The sequence below is a fragment of the Xiphophorus hellerii genome, chromosome 14 (genome assembly GCF_003331165.1).
Source record: "Xiphophorus hellerii strain 12219 chromosome 14, Xiphophorus_hellerii-4.1, whole genome shotgun sequence".
Classification (NCBI taxonomy): Eukaryota; Metazoa; Chordata; class Actinopteri; order Cyprinodontiformes; family Poeciliidae; genus Xiphophorus; species Xiphophorus hellerii.
In genome coordinates this window covers 9880504-9897811 of record NC_045685.1, presented here as the reverse complement: position 1 = coordinate 9897811, position 17308 = coordinate 9880504, and the positions used below count along the sequence as shown (strand labels likewise).

General features: G+C 40.3%; 1 protein-coding gene across 1 annotated transcript in view; it reads left to right on the top strand.

Annotated features, from left to right (window-relative positions):
• The first annotated feature begins 195 nt into the window (after window positions 1-195).
• Window positions 196-17308, top strand: part of LOC116732480 (Fc receptor-like protein 5) — a 126088-nt gene continuing 108975 nt past the window's right edge. Inside the window, exons 1-5 of the mRNA XM_032582695.1 lie at window positions 196-282; window positions 10361-10476; window positions 10868-10961; window positions 11213-11511; window positions 14549-14581. Coding sequence (XP_032438586.1) covers window positions 11475-11511; window positions 14549-14581 — 70 coding nt within the window. The 5' untranslated portion in view covers window positions 196-282; window positions 10361-10476; window positions 10868-10961; window positions 11213-11474. The remainder of the gene's footprint in view (window positions 283-10360; window positions 10477-10867; window positions 10962-11212; window positions 11512-14548; window positions 14582-17308) is intronic.

The following is a 17308-nucleotide window of genomic DNA, read 5'->3' as shown; positions in this document are numbered from 1 at the left end:
GTGCATTAAGGGTGCAGCAGTTTGTCACTGAAGGAGCTCTACAGCTCAGCTGCAGTTATTTCAGGCTTTTAACTTCACACTCTGGTTTTTGTTCCTGTTGATACACAGAATGATGCTGCTAACACCTTTTCTTTTTTTTTTTCATAACTACGCCGACAGCAGACTGGGGCTGGATGGCTGAACAAGTTTTAGTCCAGTTCTCCCACAACGTGGAAGAACTGGACTCAAATCTGGGATTTTTATACATGGAGTTTCTTCCCATGAATCATGGATTCTCTCCAGGTAATCTGGTTTCCTCTGATAGTTCTAATATGAGTTTTTTTCTTTTTTATGTGGATCTCAGATATTTTGAGATGTGTTTAGGGTGAACGTCACCCCTCTCCTCTAGAGATAGACACCAGCGCCCCTTGTGGGACCAGCGGTGAAGGGAAAGTTGAACTCTCTAACTCGGCCCAGTTAATCTTATTCATTTCTATTATTTCTCTAAAAAACTTGATAAATCATCATTTTATTTTACTCAGCTCTCTCACTGGTTTTCAAAGTAAGTGCGAAGTCTGAAGTGAAGAAATGCTGGATCACTTTCGCTTCACAGTAAACGTCCTGAGTGTCTGGGTCATGAGTCCATGTGGAGTTTCATCCTCTGAACTCAGAAGAGACATTTGGTCAGCATCGTATCATCAGACACACATGGCTTTTAATAAGCGCAGAGCTGGAAGAAAATGTGAAATTCCAGATATTATGGGTAATTGGGCAATTTACTAAAAAGATATATTCTGACTTTTTACTACACCTCACATTCAAACAAATTACTTCCTTGTTTGTCGACTTGTACTTGTCTGTGTATTCTCAACATTGATGTCTGCCTCCGATGGTCAGATCCATACTGTGCCTTTTGGTGATTACGTTTTGATTTCTGAGAACTTATTAATGCAAAGAACCAACAAAAATAAGGAACATCATATACAAAGTATGAATATTTCTATCCAAGAATTTGCTGGTGTCAGCATTTCCTCTTTGTGTGGTTTTATGGAAACGTTGTTTTGCACACTGAGTGTCACAGCTTGAGCTCTGCCCCCTCAGCCAACCCTGAATGTATCATCTATCCTGTCCTGCTGCCTATACAGCTTACCTGTTTTCACCTGCCACATCGTCTGCTGCTCTGCCTCAACTTTCCAGCCACCTTGTCTCCCAGTTGTTTGCCGACATTCTTGTCATTTGACTTGAACTGTTTCTGACTTGGCCTCTTATTTCTTTCTTGGGTTGTTTTGAGGTGCTTGACCCCTGTTCTCTCTCCGATTAGTCTTTTGGGTTCTGGATTTGTCAACAGGTCTTGATGCTGCTAAGGAAAATGATTATTTAATGCTAAAATACACTTAATCTTACGACATGTGTAAAGGTATAGCCAACACTTTAATTTGGAATAGTTTCTGTTGAGCAGTTGGGAATTCAGCAGACAAAGCAGGGCCCTTTGCCTCCCCCGCTGAAGACAGAGCAATAAATTTGCATTCCGAAAAGGGTCAGAGACTTCTTGGCGCCTCTCGGCCCGGGTCGGATGGAGATGGGCACGAAGTGGTCCGCCTATGCTTAGATAAAAAAAAACAGACACCTTTGCTATAAATCAGGAAGTCACAACTTTCTTTGGGGGCCTGAGGGAGTTCTAATTGGTCGAAGAGCAGAACGCCTTCTTTGCATATATTAAATAGGGAAACGCCTCTTTGGTTAAAATTTCAGGACAGCACCGGAGAGTCGGAGAGTTTTTTTTCATCTTTTTACTCCACGTGGGCGCCTTTGTCTGTCTTATGTGTTTCGTGTGTCTTCCCTTGTGTGTTTTTTATTTTCATGAGAAAATGCATATCTCTGTTCCTCTGCAGTTTTGTTGTTCATTGCTTTGTATGAGATTAAACTCCGTGATCTGTGACGTCAACACGTTTTGTTGTTGTTTCGTTTTTAGCAGCACGCGGTTGCAGGACGCTCACGGAGAACCCCGCTCGACCCGGCTAACAGGAGGAAAAGGAGAGCCATGCTTTTCCAAAACTTAAGCTAACATAATAACTTTTCTTCCTTAACAATTTGGGGGCTCGTTCGGTTACGGATTCTGAGCGGGTGGATCTGTCACGCGTTGGCCTGGTTCGGCTCGGTGAGGTGAGATACTTTTGATTATTTTTTGTTGTTTGCACCGCCGTGTGCTGGAAGAAGGCGAGCTAGATTGTTGCGGCTGTATCCAGCCACGCGGAGTTCACGGAGCTGCACAGGTACAGAGATTGTGTTTATAAAAGAGTCGATGATTGAGTGATTGGATTATGAATACACACACAAGAGGACTGTAGCGGGTCCAGACGTGGGGCTAGCTTACCCTATTGTCAAAAAGGCTGGGGTTTTCTTAGTTTTTGGTTCTTTTCCCCGGAGGGTTTATTCTTGTACCTCTGAATTTAAAAAGAATTTGAGAATTGTGTATCAATTTGGTAGTTTGGGCTTGTATTGGCCCGGAGACTGACTCATCTCCAGTAGACTTACAATTGGCTTAACAAGGCTGCATCGCCTGTCTTCTACAACGAAGTGCCTTAACACGGCCAATCGTTTGTATTCAGGAAGACGAAGTGACTGAGCTGGGTTGCGTCGGCCGTGGTGACGAATAGAAATGCATTTTTAAAGCCGGCATTTTATTTTATTTTTCCCCGTTGTCTCTTCCGTTTGTCCGACACCGTGTTTATGTTTCTCTGTGTGTCGCGATCTGTGCTTGTTGCCGCGACACGTGGCTGTCTGCTCCAGAGCTCTGGGTGTGTGTAGGTGTGTATGTGTGCATGTGTGTATCTGTGTGGCCGTGTGCGTGCGCGAGTTCGGGCTGGCTGTGTGTCTGTGCAGAGTGAGAAGCTGTGTTTAAATAGCGCTGCTTGTGTTAATTTGCATTGATTTTGCTGCGTTTTATTGTGAAGTTATTATGGACACTGAGTTGCGACACGTGCTATACGCTATGGTTCGTAGAAGAGTCTTAACGGGAAAGTAGGACGATGGCGACACGTGGTCTTTTAGTTTAAAAATAAATAAATAAATAAAAATAACAATAACAGTTAAGTAAATTAAACTGGTACCAGAAAACAAAATTATTGGTTGTGGTTTGATTTTAACATAACTTTGAGATGTCTCTCTTTTTAAACGTGCACGGGGATTTAAAAGGTTACTGACGATTGGGGTTTAAAATTAATTAAATTGACACATGACAACATTGGACAATTTCTGAAGCTTCAGTAAATTTCATATAAACTTTAGTAAAATTGATATAAATTACAGTAAAATTTGATAGAATAATGACCACAGACTGACACTTGGGGACTGATGAAATTTTGACTGACTATAAAACCTGGCCAGATGTGTGTGTTTTGTGTTTTCTGTAATGTGTTGTGTGTTTTTGTTTGTGTTATAATTCATGTTGGTTTGACAGAGTGTGTGATTGGAGATAAAATACCATTGGGTATTTTATGTCATATAAATACTGAATTTTTCTCAGTGCTGTTTGATGGTGCACAATTTCTAGTTTTTACAAACATCCTCTGTGTTAAATTGAACTAACTTCTTAAAATTAAACAATAACAGCAGTAAGTGTGACCTGCAGTGTACAGTTTGGAAGGTGATTAAAGGATAGAATCTTGATAAAATACATTATCTGAACAAATTGAAATTACAATATGGGTTCTACGGTTAAATAAATGAATAAATAAATAAATAACGAAAGAAAGAATAAGCCAAGAAAATTAGGTCACAGAGGATTCTAGAAATGCTGTCTTGGCAAATTAATAGATAAATACATAAATGAAGTGAATGAATAAATAGCTAAAGACATGACTGATTAAGTAGAGAAATACATAAAATAAAACTGTATATAGAATTGAGAACTAAAATAGTAGATAAAAATGTTAATTATGCATTCTAGGCTGAGAAGGTAGCTGGAAAATAGAATAAAATACAATGAGTTGAGGATAAAGAAAAAACACGAAAGATCTTTAGAGAAACAGGCTCTAATTGTAAGAGGAATTGCTCAGATAACAACAAACTGCAATATGCAACTGACTCACAATCAGTCTTTTTCAAACTGACCAAAACTTTAAGATAGATAAAATATTGTTAAAAATAAATAAATGGAACAAAACAAGAAAAAGCGACGTGTATGTTTATTTAGATATGTGAATAATGTCGCCCAAGGAGGAGTTTCGACCCCCACTTACAGAAGTTCAGCAAGGGAGAACAAGCAGCTGTAAGGCAAATTATTTTCTCTCCCATCGTTTGAAGTGCCTCCTGACAAAATGTCTCCATATAAGTTACAATTTTAGTACTGGTGCGACAAAAGGTTTATAAGTTCAAATTTTACGATTAAAGGAGACTAAAACATTTTCTCTTTAAAGTGGATAGTTTAAACAAGCAAATACATAGTGAGTTAGGAATAATGTGGAAAATGTTTAATATAAGTTTTTAGCGTCAAAACACTGAGTCGACTGTCACACGCTGACACTCTTGGTAATGATTTTTTGGTTTCCTTTCATATTACTTTATATAGTGAGTAGTGAGTAGTTTAGATTTATATCTTTAAATTTGTTTTCATTAGTCTGACTCCTTAGTTGGCTATTTGATGTGCACTCATTTAGTTAACTTTAAGTGTCAGTTCTTCTATATTTTGTTAAATATCACGAATTCATTTTGAGTTACCAGTTTCCTCTTATTTTGTTCCGAAAGGGGGAGGGGGAAAATTGATCTTTAGTTTACTTTCTTTTCATTTGTAGATTTCGTGATATACTGACCAGTATTTGTTAGGATTTTGTGTTTAATTACCCCTTAGTGTGTTAATGGTCTGATCAGCCGTTATCTAAGTTCCCCTCATGTCTTGTTAGGTCAGTTTGTGCTTACGTCGTTCTGTTACTACCTGTGTTGTTTTTTGTTATGTTGATTTCAGTAGGGGCCCAATTTATTATTTTTGGATTTTCTTTGTTAACCGTGTTTGAATTTTTTCTTCAACGTCTCTCTGGCTACTTTATGCAAAACCTTCGCAGAGTCTTAATTGGTACACGTGCTTTGTCAAACACTGCTGAAAATTTTTGAGAAGTTTCTACAACGAATTATTGGATGATCATGAGAGTAAAATTGAATACTGAGTTTTACAACTGTAATGTGAAATGTTTTTTGAAAGTAGTAATCTTGAAGGTTTAAAGCATGCTATAATGAATTGTTCTGTTTGTTTTGACAGTTTGCCTGTTAGGACGGGGCAGTATTGGGTGGAATTTCTCAGTAAAATAATGACCCTGTTTCATCAACATCGTTAGTTAACATATTAGGTAATGATGATACATTAGCCAGTAATGTATCATACGGAGGGAGAATATGTTATGGGTTATTTTTATATTACTTAATTAGATTACTGAAACACTTATATTATTTAAACAAAACTTTTGAAGAACATGTCAAATATGTGCTTATTTTGAATGGATTTGAGTTGTTCTCCATTAAAAGATGTTCTGATAATGGGCTAACATATTTTGAGAAAATAGATAAATTCATAGTGATAATGAAGCATATTTTGGTTAATTGACTTGGGAAAATAATTATAGAAATTAGAAATATTATTGTGTCAGCCATTTTCAGAGCATTGATTTAATGGAGCATGAATGTTTTAAGAAATGTATTGAAGAATCTGTTCTTGATTAAAGTTATCACTAATCAGTAAAAGTACACAGGCGGGATTATAATGATTTTTCTAAACTTGATTTTGATTTTTTGATTTACATCCATTTACAACGAATTTGGATAAAACTTTAAATTCGACGACAAGTAAAAGCCTAGGTAATGTCGGTATATTTTGAAAATGTCTGGATTTGTTTCATTATAATTTCTCCAAGTCTAACTTTTTGAATTTTGTTTAAGGAACGCATGTAACATCATTTAGACAAATAAACAGTAGGATCTAGTTTGTTCTATAAAAGTAATTTAAACGGGACGGTTTAATTCACAGTGATTTTCATTTTTGATGGTAAATGTAAGCTTTACAACTACATTTTTAGGTTTTTGTGTTTGTTTTGTTTCGTTTGTTTGATCTTATTTTTACTAGATTGGTTTAAGACGAAGATCTGCATTTGTTTAACATTCTGGGAAAACGTTACTTTGGAAACATGTCTTTTGAAGCAAATGATTACAGGGTTTTGGTATTTTTCATCGGTTGGAGCTATAGTATATAATAATAGCAACGTACATTGAAGGGATCACATCCACCATTTGATGAGCAGAATTGGACAAACTAGGAGATAAGGTTTCAAGTGATGTGTTGCTCATGGTTTTACACACAGACTGCCCTGGAGCTCGGAGCTCCAGGACTCTGGACTCTGTCATACAAGCTGTGTCATGCGAGGCGGGGGTGGGGCTGCTTGGAGAAGCGGCTTCACACTTATTTCGAAGATAACAGCCACAGAGCCACGAGCGTTGGAGGATTCACTTGAACACAAAGTGATTTGAAGATGTTTGTGTTGAATTACACAAATGAATGATGCCTTTGGATAAATCTGATCTCTGTCTTGTCATTATAGTTTTGCAGCTGGTTTCCTGGTGCCCTGCGGATGTGGTCTCCTTCAAAGTCTGCGTTCTTTGATAAAAAGGATTAAAATAATTTCCCTGGATGGAAAATAACAAAACAAATTTATTTTTTAGGTGAAACCGTCGTTTGATTATGCTGACTGTAATGAAGATGATATTAAAGAATGTGGTAATTGTGTTTCTGATGCTAATGAAATTCATGTTGAACACAAAATGTCTGTGTAATGACCTGTGACAGGTCGTTTCTTGAGGTTTCCAGTCGAAGAAGATCAGGCTACAAGAGGATCATCATCGACATTAATTTTTATTGCGTGTTTTTCGTTCGTTGGGAACTTTGAAAAGGACTTTCGTTTTGTTTTTTGCGCGCATTTTTTGAATAATTCCTGACGAAGACTTCATATTTTTTGAGAGACTGTCGATGGACATTTACAAAAAAAAACAGAAAAAGACGTGCAGCAGATTGTAATTTTGTGATGAATGTTGTCTTTGAAGTTGCAGAGCATTTCGTACTAGTTTTTTATATGTATGTCCCTGCTTTCTTTTTTATTGTATACTTTGGGTTTTTTGGTTTGTCTTGTGTTTTGGTTGTATTGGGATAATTTTGTTTTATGATTTTACATTTTTAAGGATAAGTCTTTCTACACCTTGGGTTTTGTTTCGAAGGGGGATTGTATGTAATTAGGGTACGTCACTCTTTTGTCTTTTTATTTTTTGGTTTTTTTCGTTTTTTCATACATAGTTTTGGTTCGGTATTAAAAGGCTTACTCAATTTTTATTGAGGTCTTTTGAAAAAGACCTCAAAAGGGGGATTGCTAAGGAAAATGATTATTTAATGCTAAAATACACTTAATCTTACGACATGTGTAAAGGTATAGCCAACACTTTAATTTGGAATAGTTTCTGTTGAGCAGTTGGGAATTCAGCAGACAAAGCAGGGCCCTTTGCCTCCCCCGCTGAAGACAGAGCAATAAATTTGCATTCCGAAAAGGGTCAGAGACTTCTTGGCGCCTCTCGGCCCGGGTCGGATGGAGATGGGCACGAAGTGGTCCGCCTATGCTTAGATAAAAAAAAACAGACACCTTTGCTATAAATCAGGAAGTCACAACTTTCTTTGGGGGCCTGAGGGAGTTCTAATTGGTCGAAGAGCAGAACGCCTTCTTTGCATATATTAAATAGGGAAACGCCTCTTTGGTTAAAATTTCAGGACAGCACCGGAGAGTCGGAGAGTTTTTTTTCATCTTTTTACTCCACGTGGGCGCCTTTGTCTGTCTTATGTGTTTCGTGTGTCTTCCCTTGTGTGTTTTTTATTTTCATGAGAAAATGCATATCTCTGTTCCTCTGCAGTTTTGTTGTTCATTGCTTTGTATGAGATTAAACTCCGTGATCTGTGACGTCAACACGTTTTGTTGTTGTTTCGTTTTTAGCAGCACGCGGTTGCAGGACGCTCACGGAGAACCCCGCTCGACCCGGCTAACAGGAGGAAAAGGAGAGCCATGCTTTTCCAAAACTTAAGCTAACATAATAACTTTTCTTCCTTAACAATGCTCATATCCGATTTTTCATTTATTTATTTATTTATTGCACGGTCATTTAGATACAAATTGAACTCGACCACAATGACATTTCTGAAGGAGCGGTTTACGATCTGCTTTCGCAGAAGAAGCGCCTTGTTTACGGAAGTAACGGCGCGCTTGTACGTTGACACGTGTATCGATCGATTTTACCGTTTATTCAGAAAGTATTGTCACAAGTTCACTCAACACGGAGGAAGCTAATAAAAAGAAAACACGTCTAATAGCAGTGGCTTTTTGTGGAGCCTTGACTCCAACTCGGATGTGTAGCCAGAGGTAAGAGACGGGTGAATGACGTGATGCTTTTCAGTGACACAAGTTTGGCTCATAAATTCAATATCATAATTTTCAATCATTGTTTATGTCCTGATTTATTGCGTCTGGACTTTTCTGGTGTAGAATTACGATGCATGTTTTATGTTAATGACATAAAAGTCGGATTAAATGCAACATGACCGTTCAGACTGCAGGCACTTAGAAAACATTCAGATTACGGGTGAAAAGGAGGGAATTGGGCCATTCAGATCGTGGGCCCGGTACCCCATTCTCCGGGAGTATGGGGTACCGGGCCCCTTGATACGGGCTGTCAGGTCCCTGTATGACCGGTGTCAGAGTCTGGTCCGCATTGCCGACAGTAAGTCGGGCTCGTTTCCGGTGAGAGTTGGACTCCGCCAGGGAAGCCCTTTGTCACCGATTCTGTTCATCACTTTCATGGACAGCATTTCTAGGCGCAGCCAAGGTGTTGAGGGGATCGGATTTGGTGGCCTTAGGATCTCATCTCTTCTTTTTGCAGACGATGTGGTCCTTCTGGCTTCATCAGGTCATGATCTGCAGCTCTCGCTGGAGCGGTTCGCAGCCGAGTGTGAAGCGGCCGGGACAGGGATCAGTGCCTCCAAATCCAAGGCCATGGTCTTGAGCCGGAAAAGGGTAGAGTGCCTTCTCCGGGTTAGGGGGGTGGGGGGCTGTCCTGCCCCAGGTGGAGGAGTTCAAGTATCTCGGGATCTTGTACACGAATGGGGGATGAAGGGAGCGGGAGATCGACAGGCGGATTGGCGCAGCGTCTGCCGTCAAGCGGGTGCTGTACCGGTCCGTCGTGGTGAAGAGAGAGCTGAGCCATAAAGCGAAGCTCTCGATTTACCGGTCGATCTACGTTCCCACCCTCATCTATGGTCATGAGCTTTGGGTAATGACTGAAAGAACGAGATCGCGGATACAAGCGGCCGAAATGGGTTTTCTCCGTAGGGTGGCTGGGCTCTCCCTTAGAGATAGGGTGAGAAGCTCAGTCATCCGGGAGGGACTCAGAGTAGAGCCGCTGCTCCTTCACATCGAGAGGAGCCAGTTGAGGTGGCTCGGGCATCTGGTCAGGATGCCTCCTGGACACATCCTTGGTGAGGTGATCCGGGCACGTCCCACCGGGAGGAGGCCCCGGGGAAGACCCAGGACACGCTGGAGGGACTATGTCTCTCGGCTGGCCTGGGAACGTCTCGGGATTCCCTTGGGAGGAGCTGGAAGAAGTGGCCGGGGAGAGGGAAGTCTGGGCCTCCCTTCTGAAGCTTCTACCCCCGCGACCCGACCTCGGATAAGCAGAAGAAGATGGATGGATGGATGAAGCCTTGAACGAATACTATATTCGTTCTGCCTGACATTTGTTTATTCTTCTGCAATTTCCAGAGCCAGAGTGTTAAAAACAAAGACGTTAATTAGTAATTGTTACAACTGGATATTGATCCTAATCACAGGATCAATATGAAGCCCTCGATCCAGTAGGAGCAATTTCAGTTTTGTCCTTGCTGTGGAAAACGCTCCAGAAAACAACTGGAATGTTTTTAACAGTTTTTTCGCCTGCTGTGACCTTTAACCCCAAAGGCTTCATTTAACAAAAGCAACAGATTACAAGTTTTTTGGTGGTTCTGCAAGGACTTCTTCAAAATATTCCCACTTGTGGTTTGTTGCTAGACTCTCTGTTGCCTGATGATTCTCACCACTGACCTCATGTTGGTCATAGTGGGTCAGCTCCAGTCCTCAAAGGCCGGAGTCCTGCCAGGTTTAGATAACTCTCTGGTCCAAATGATCTAGCTAACTCTTTAGCATGTCAAAGCCATGCACAGGCCTGCTGATGAGGCTTTATTTCAGGGGTGCCCAAAGTCGGTCCTGGAGGGCCGGCATCCTGCATGTTTTAGTTAGAAACAACCTTTTGAGCAAGTCAATGTTCTTCTTAGGCCTTCTAACGAGACACCATTGGATCCAGCTGTGTTAAACCAGGGAGAGAACTATATCATGCCCGATACCGGACCCTGAGGACCAACTTTGGACACCCCTGGTGTGCCATTTACAGGTCTGGTGGAGAATTCTTTTTTTGATATTTTCAGTGTTTCCGTGTGGGTGTTTTGAAAAAAAGTTACCATGTGGGCGGGGCTATAGTCACTGTTTTCAGTTGTAGAGAATCAGACCTGGAAGCATCTGCAGTTATCCAGATGTTTTGCGGTCATTTGGAGCCCAGTAATCACATCGCCGACGTTTAGTTCACATTTTCAATTAACATCCTCAACAAACCAAAAGACATAAAATATTACAGCAATCTCTTTCCCTTTCGTCCTCACATGCTTTCCTCGCCGTTTAACACGTTAAATTTAAAATAAATACCATTACCAAATATTTCCATATAGAACATTGTCATTGTTGTAAATTTAAATGGTGCATTAACTTTGTTCTGCTCATGTTTTCAGCTTAATAACCCAGTTGGTGGTTTCCTGTGGTTTGGAGGTCAAAACCAAATTTCCACCACAACATCAGAACATCCGCTGTGAATCTACTCAAACGGTAAATGACGTTTGTTTCAATGTTATATATATATATCAAATGTACTTTTTAGAGCCTAGTGTAACATTAAATAGCTGAAAAATGCAACATTTCATATAAATAAATAAATGTCAGTTAATAACTATGACAACAGAACAAAAATTTGAAACCTCATTAGACTAAACCTCTAAGTGGTTTAGTCTTTGTTAAAGACTAAACAGTGGAAAGAGTTTTTGTTAAAAGACATTTGTATTAAAATAATGTCTGTGCAGGTGGCCCGTCCCTTAAAAATGAAGAGCAAAAATATATTCGGTTGCTGCTGTGGACAGGAAGTCTGAATCTAACACTTCACTGTGGTCAAAGCTGCTCCTGCATACTTTATTAACGCTGAGTAAAAGGGGAGGAAACACAGGCACATTAGAGAATGACAGTTTTTTAGTGCCTTAAATGCAACCTCTGTTTTTGTTTTTAGTACTTTAGCGAGAGCAAAGTGCAGCTGCTCCAATTAGCTGTGCAGCAGATCTGGAAGTGAACATGGGGGAAACTTTACTCTGCAGACTGGGCTTCTTTTGTAAGTAAATTACTGGATTTCAGTTCATTGTTTTGATACAATTATTGTACAGGGTGGGGAAAGCAGCTCGTTGCTATTTTAGACGATCTTTCTTATAATTGTGAAGTTAGTCGAGAACAAACTGTGAAACATTTCAAAATCGTAAGAAGACTTGAAAATGATCAAATCTTGTTCGTGTCACATTTCAGTCGGTCGCCTGGATGATTTGTTGCAGCAGCAGAGAAACTGCAGAGATCAAATCAGTTGAACAAAAGCTGGTTTTTGGTGTCGACCTTCTTATTGCAGTCGTATTCAATAAATTAAAATAGCTCTGTATTGATATAATGAGGATTGTTTGTCAGAGCCTACCTTTCAAAAATAACATTTAGGCAGGTATTGAATGTCCTTTTCATGTTGCCCACATTTCTCTAATTAGTTATTTCATTGGTCTATGTCAGGGGTCGGCAACCCAACATGTTGAAAGAGCCATTTTGGACCACAAACAAATCTGTCTGGAGCTAAAAGCCTTTTATAAGGTTTATAATGAAGGCAAAACAAGCTTTAAGTGTTTATATTAGCTATATTAGCCTAATATCAAAAATGACGAAGTGTATACATAATTAGCATTCATGATGTTGCTGAAAATGTTTATTTTCCCTGCAGTGCGTCCTGGACGGAATGACGCATCATGTGACTCTGTTGTACGATGATGCTTTAAGTTTACCTTCCGTTATATTATAAATATTAATGTTTTGTGTTTTTATTTTTTTTCCTTTTGGAACTCGGAAAATCTGCTCCAAAATGCAGTTTGCATAACGACGATCGCTCTTTGTAAATAATCACCGTAAAGTGTGTGATAGAAAAAAAAACCCAACAAAATGGAAGGTGCATAACTTGCCCCTTATCTGGGCAACAAACGTGGTGCAATAAAACGCAACCTGCAGCTAGAAAATAAAACAGCATTTTGAACACGTTAAATTATATAAAATTAAATTAATACAGTTTAAGTTTGATTTTTGTGCAAATGCCAAGCAAGTCATTGCAATGGTAAAACATGGCAGCATCATCTTCTCTATTGACACGCAACCATCCTCGGACCTGAGCAACAAAACACAATAATATCGCTAAGTGTCATTCTAAATACATACTGACAAAAATCACTAATCAATTTATAAAAACAACCACTTTGTTACTAAATATGTGTCTATGGCAGGATTGTGTTCTTGCGTGTTTAATGTAACTTCTGTTTACGGACATCACTGGATGGTTTCTCAACATCGAGCGTAAGATGCAACTTTAATCTTGATAGATAGATAGATAGATAAATCTTTATTGTCATTGTCACAAGAACAACGAAATTTAAAAAGTGCCATCAGTCAGTGCATATGCTTAAAAACAAAAAAATAACTGTCTCACAATTCACACACAATGTAAGAAATAACAAATAACTGGAGAAAACAAAACAAAACAAAAACTAATAAATAAGAACAGCCACATTCTCACATACATCATTTATGATGATTAATGGTTGTTTTTGATTGCATTTAGTTTTGTTATTGCTATCGGGTAGAAACTGTCTCTGACACGGTTGGTTCTTGTTCTGGTTGCTCTGTATCTTCTGCCTGAAGGCAGCAGTGTGAACAGAGAATGTCCGGGGTGAGAAGTGTCCTTTGTGATGTGTTGTGCTTTTCTTAGACAGCGGTCGCTGTGCAGGTCCTCCAGTGAGGGGAGAGGGCAGCCAATGATTTTTTGGGTTGTATTCACAACCCTTTGGAGAGCTTTCCTTTGAGCCGCAGTGCTGCTGTTATACCATACACAGATACAGTAGGTCAGTATGCTCTCTATGGAGCACTTGTAGAAGGACACCAGCAGCTTCTCCTTGATGTTGTTCCTCCTGAGAACCCTCAGGAAGTACAGTCTTTGCTGGGCCATTTTTATCAGCTCGAAGGTGTTCATGTTCCATGTGAGGCCCTGCTCAATGTGGACCCCCAGGAAACGGAAATCAGCTACCCTCTCCACACATTTTCCCCCAATGGTTAGTGGTGTAATGTCTGTTTTTATTCCTCCTGTAATCTATTATGAGTTCTTTTGTCTTTGAGTTATTGAGGAGCAGATTGTTCTCCCTGCACCACTGCAACAGCCGCTCCACCTCACCCCTGTAGGCGGACTCGTCGCCTCCTGAGATGAGCCCCACCACTGTGGTGTCATCAGCAAACTTGATGATGGTGTTGCTGTGGTGGGCAGAGGTGCAGTCGTATGTGTACAGAGTGTGTGCAGCAGCTAATGTAACATACCTTCCCTGGAAATGTCTTAACACATTACACATTTCAGACTCTAAGCCGCTACTTTGTCCCCACGCTTGGAACCATGCGGCTTATAGCCCTGTGCAGCTTATGTATGTAGGTTTCCAGTTATTTAAAAACAAAATTGTAGGTGCAGCTTATAGTACGGAACTCTTTTTGTTATTTAACAACTTCTCGCTACAGAGCAAACATCCAGGTAATCCTTCCGCATTTGCAATGAATGTAAATGATTCGGTCCAAGAATTGCAGAATCTCTCCTCGGTTATTTTCCTCGTTTCCTCTTTGCTCTCCATGATCCACCTCACACCCATCAGGTTGTTTACAACAGCCACCTGCCTCGCGCCCCGCCCAGCTGGAAGAAATGTCACAGGCTGTGACGCAAACCTTTGTTGACGGAAATGTTTAAGTTTAATATTCTACACATTTTTATAGCATTGGAAAACGTTAAGAATGATTGTGTCGTGTTTGTCCTCTTACAGAAACCAAATTAAAACTAAAAATATATTTCCCACTCCCATCTTTTTCAAATGTAAAACATTTTTTGAAAAAGCTCCAGAGAGCCACTAGGGCGGCGCTAAAGAGCCGCGGGTTGCCGACCCCTGGTCTATGTAATATTCTCATTTTAAATGTCATATTTTCATCAGCTGTGAGTGGAAAATAATCAAGATCAAGATTTTTTTTATGTTTTTAGAAAAATGTTTCATGTCATCTTAAAAAAAAAGATTTTTATAATGATCAATTCTTGTTCATTGCAGTGTTGTGGTCCCTCTGCTGTGGATATCCTGAAGGTAAGAAACATGTTCTTTATGTTATCATGAATCATGGTAACAATACATATGTCAGCAAAAACATAAATCTGACTTGTTTTCAGTCCTGTGCAAGTTTACACAGAACATGAACCAGTTCTAAATTCGCTGAGCAGAAGTTAAGATTGTATTTATCTTTTTCCATGATAGATAAATAGATTCTATCATGGAGATAGAATGTATTTATTCTACATATATGTTGCACACTTAATAATAAATCAGTGTGGTGTTGCGCAGGTTCTTTTATTTTGACAATTGCTGTGGAAACATGAGAGCGACAGTGAGCGCCTTCACTGACCAGCCGTTGCTACGCTTAATTGCCGTTGGCTCGCTCACAAATAAATATTTACGACATGAGTCAAATAATAAATATTTACAATACAAGTCAAATAATTAACTAAACACTTCCACATATATACCTCGCTACTCCGCCCTAGCCCACCTTCTCCACAAGAGACATAAACAGCAGCGCTAATTGACATTTACCTGTGGAAACATGAGAGCGACAGTGAGCGCCTTCACTGACCAGCCGTTGCTACGCTTAATTGCCGTTGGCTCGCTGAGTCAGGAGTGCTGCTCACCGTGCTCTATGTGCCCACTGGTGGCGAAGCGTTGTCACTGCAGTCCAGTGCATCTCAGTAAGATAAGTGGAGCTTAACAGCACAGCCAGGATAAGAAAAATGGAAGCAAATAAACAAACAGAAAAGGGAGGGGGTGTAATTACATCTGATGTCCATTCTCTCACACTCTCCCCTCAAAAATGAATGTCGTCCCGACATTTGGGTACCCTAGCTTTACAGCAAATAAATCAGTAAACATGCTGTTTTGATGCTTTACAATCATGCAGAGTTCTTCTAAGAAGGAGTCAGAATGAATGTTCAAAGAGATGCTATGCTGTTTCCAGTCCGAAAATATGACATGTATCTCCTATTAATATCACATTGTTGCAGTCGACGTCATTGTGCACGATGACAATCCACCACTTGATCCGCCAGTAGCGTAAATATCTGCAATCTCTTCTGAGAGTAAGGTACTTTAACTTACAAGTAAACTCTACCTTCAAAACATGCTAAAACAGATACCCTGGGTACTCATATCATCCTAACTAAAACATATCAAAAGTAGTTAACCATGCAAATCATTATAACTTATTCACATCACATAAAAGGCTGTCCCAGATTATGGTAGTTAAATCTTGACATAGGTTTTCTTGTTCGAAAAGGATACCTTCTCACCCTGCGGGGTGATGTGTCAGTCTCTTCTGGGTCACTGTCAGCTGACTGGTGAGACTCATCTCCACTGTTCATGTTCTCTGGATGAAAGTCTTCTTCTAGTCCATCCATGTCCTCACCAAGAGTTGGTTGCTGCACTGGTCCACCACCATCAGCTATGCAGTCCCTTTGCATGTCCTCGTTGTGTGGGTGGAACTCTGGTGCCTCCACTCTCAGCTGACTCTCGATGAGTTGATCTGACTCCATGTTGTGATGCTGTAGAGGTGCATGAATGATGGCTTCCCAGTCTTCTTCATCATCTGAGCTATCTGCATGTCTCTGCTCCTCTTTTTCTTTTTGGGGTCTTTTAGGTTGAGTGGTTACTTTTGGTTCTGTTGTTGAAAGGAAATCGCATGGAAGCAGCAGATTCCTGTGGATGGTCCTGATTCGCCCTTTTCCACTTTCTGGGTGAATTTCATACACAGGGCTGTCCTGATATTTTCTTTCTTTAACAATGTACACTTTATCTTCCCAGAATGCTCTTAATTTTCCTGGTCCTCCCTTCTTATTCAAATTCCTAACAACCTGGATTCCTCGGCAACCTGGATTCAACTCCCCTCCATGCAGTTTCTTATCATAGTGAGTCTTCCCTCTCATCGCCTGCTTACTGGCTGTTTTGGATGCCAACTGATAGGCTTCACTCATCCTTGTCCTCCATCTTTCTGCATAGTCCTGGTGAGACGAGCTTTGGTTCTTTTCGCTGAAACCGAACATGAGATCGATGGGGAGCCGGGGCTGACGACCAAATAAGAGGAAGTAGGGAGCATGGCCAGTAGCTTCACTGCGTGTGCAATTGTATGCATGGACCACTTTTGGTAGAGAAGATTTCCAATCTTTTTTCTCAATTTCTGGCAGACTCCTCAGCATAGCAAGCAGTGTCCTGTTGAACCTTTCAACCTGACCGTTACCCTGCGGATGGTATGGCGTTGTTCTTGACCCCTTGACCCCACTATACTTCTCTAGTGATGCAAATAATTTGTTTTCAAACTCCTTTCCCTGGTCATGATGCAGCTTTGTGGGAAAACCAAACTTCAAAACAAAATCCCCAAATATTTTCTCTGCAGCTGTTTTGGCCGCTTTGTTTTTGCAGGGATAAGCCTGGGCAAACCGTGTGAAATGGTCCATCACTACAAGGATGTACTCATACCCACCACTGCATTTCTCCAGATGTAAGAAATCAATGGAGACTAACTCAAATGGGTATGTAGTGATGATGTTGGTAAGAGGGGCTCGAGTTGATTTATTTGGCCGTTTTCTTTTCAAACAATTGCATACACGAGTGACATAATGTTCGACATCACCTTGCATGTTAGGCCAGTAGAAGCGATCTCTGACGAGATGCAACACCCTCTCAACTCCAAGATGACCCATCTCCTCATGAAACTCCTTAAAAACAAGTGCATGATACTTCTGTGGTAGAAGGAGTTGTGAGCGACTC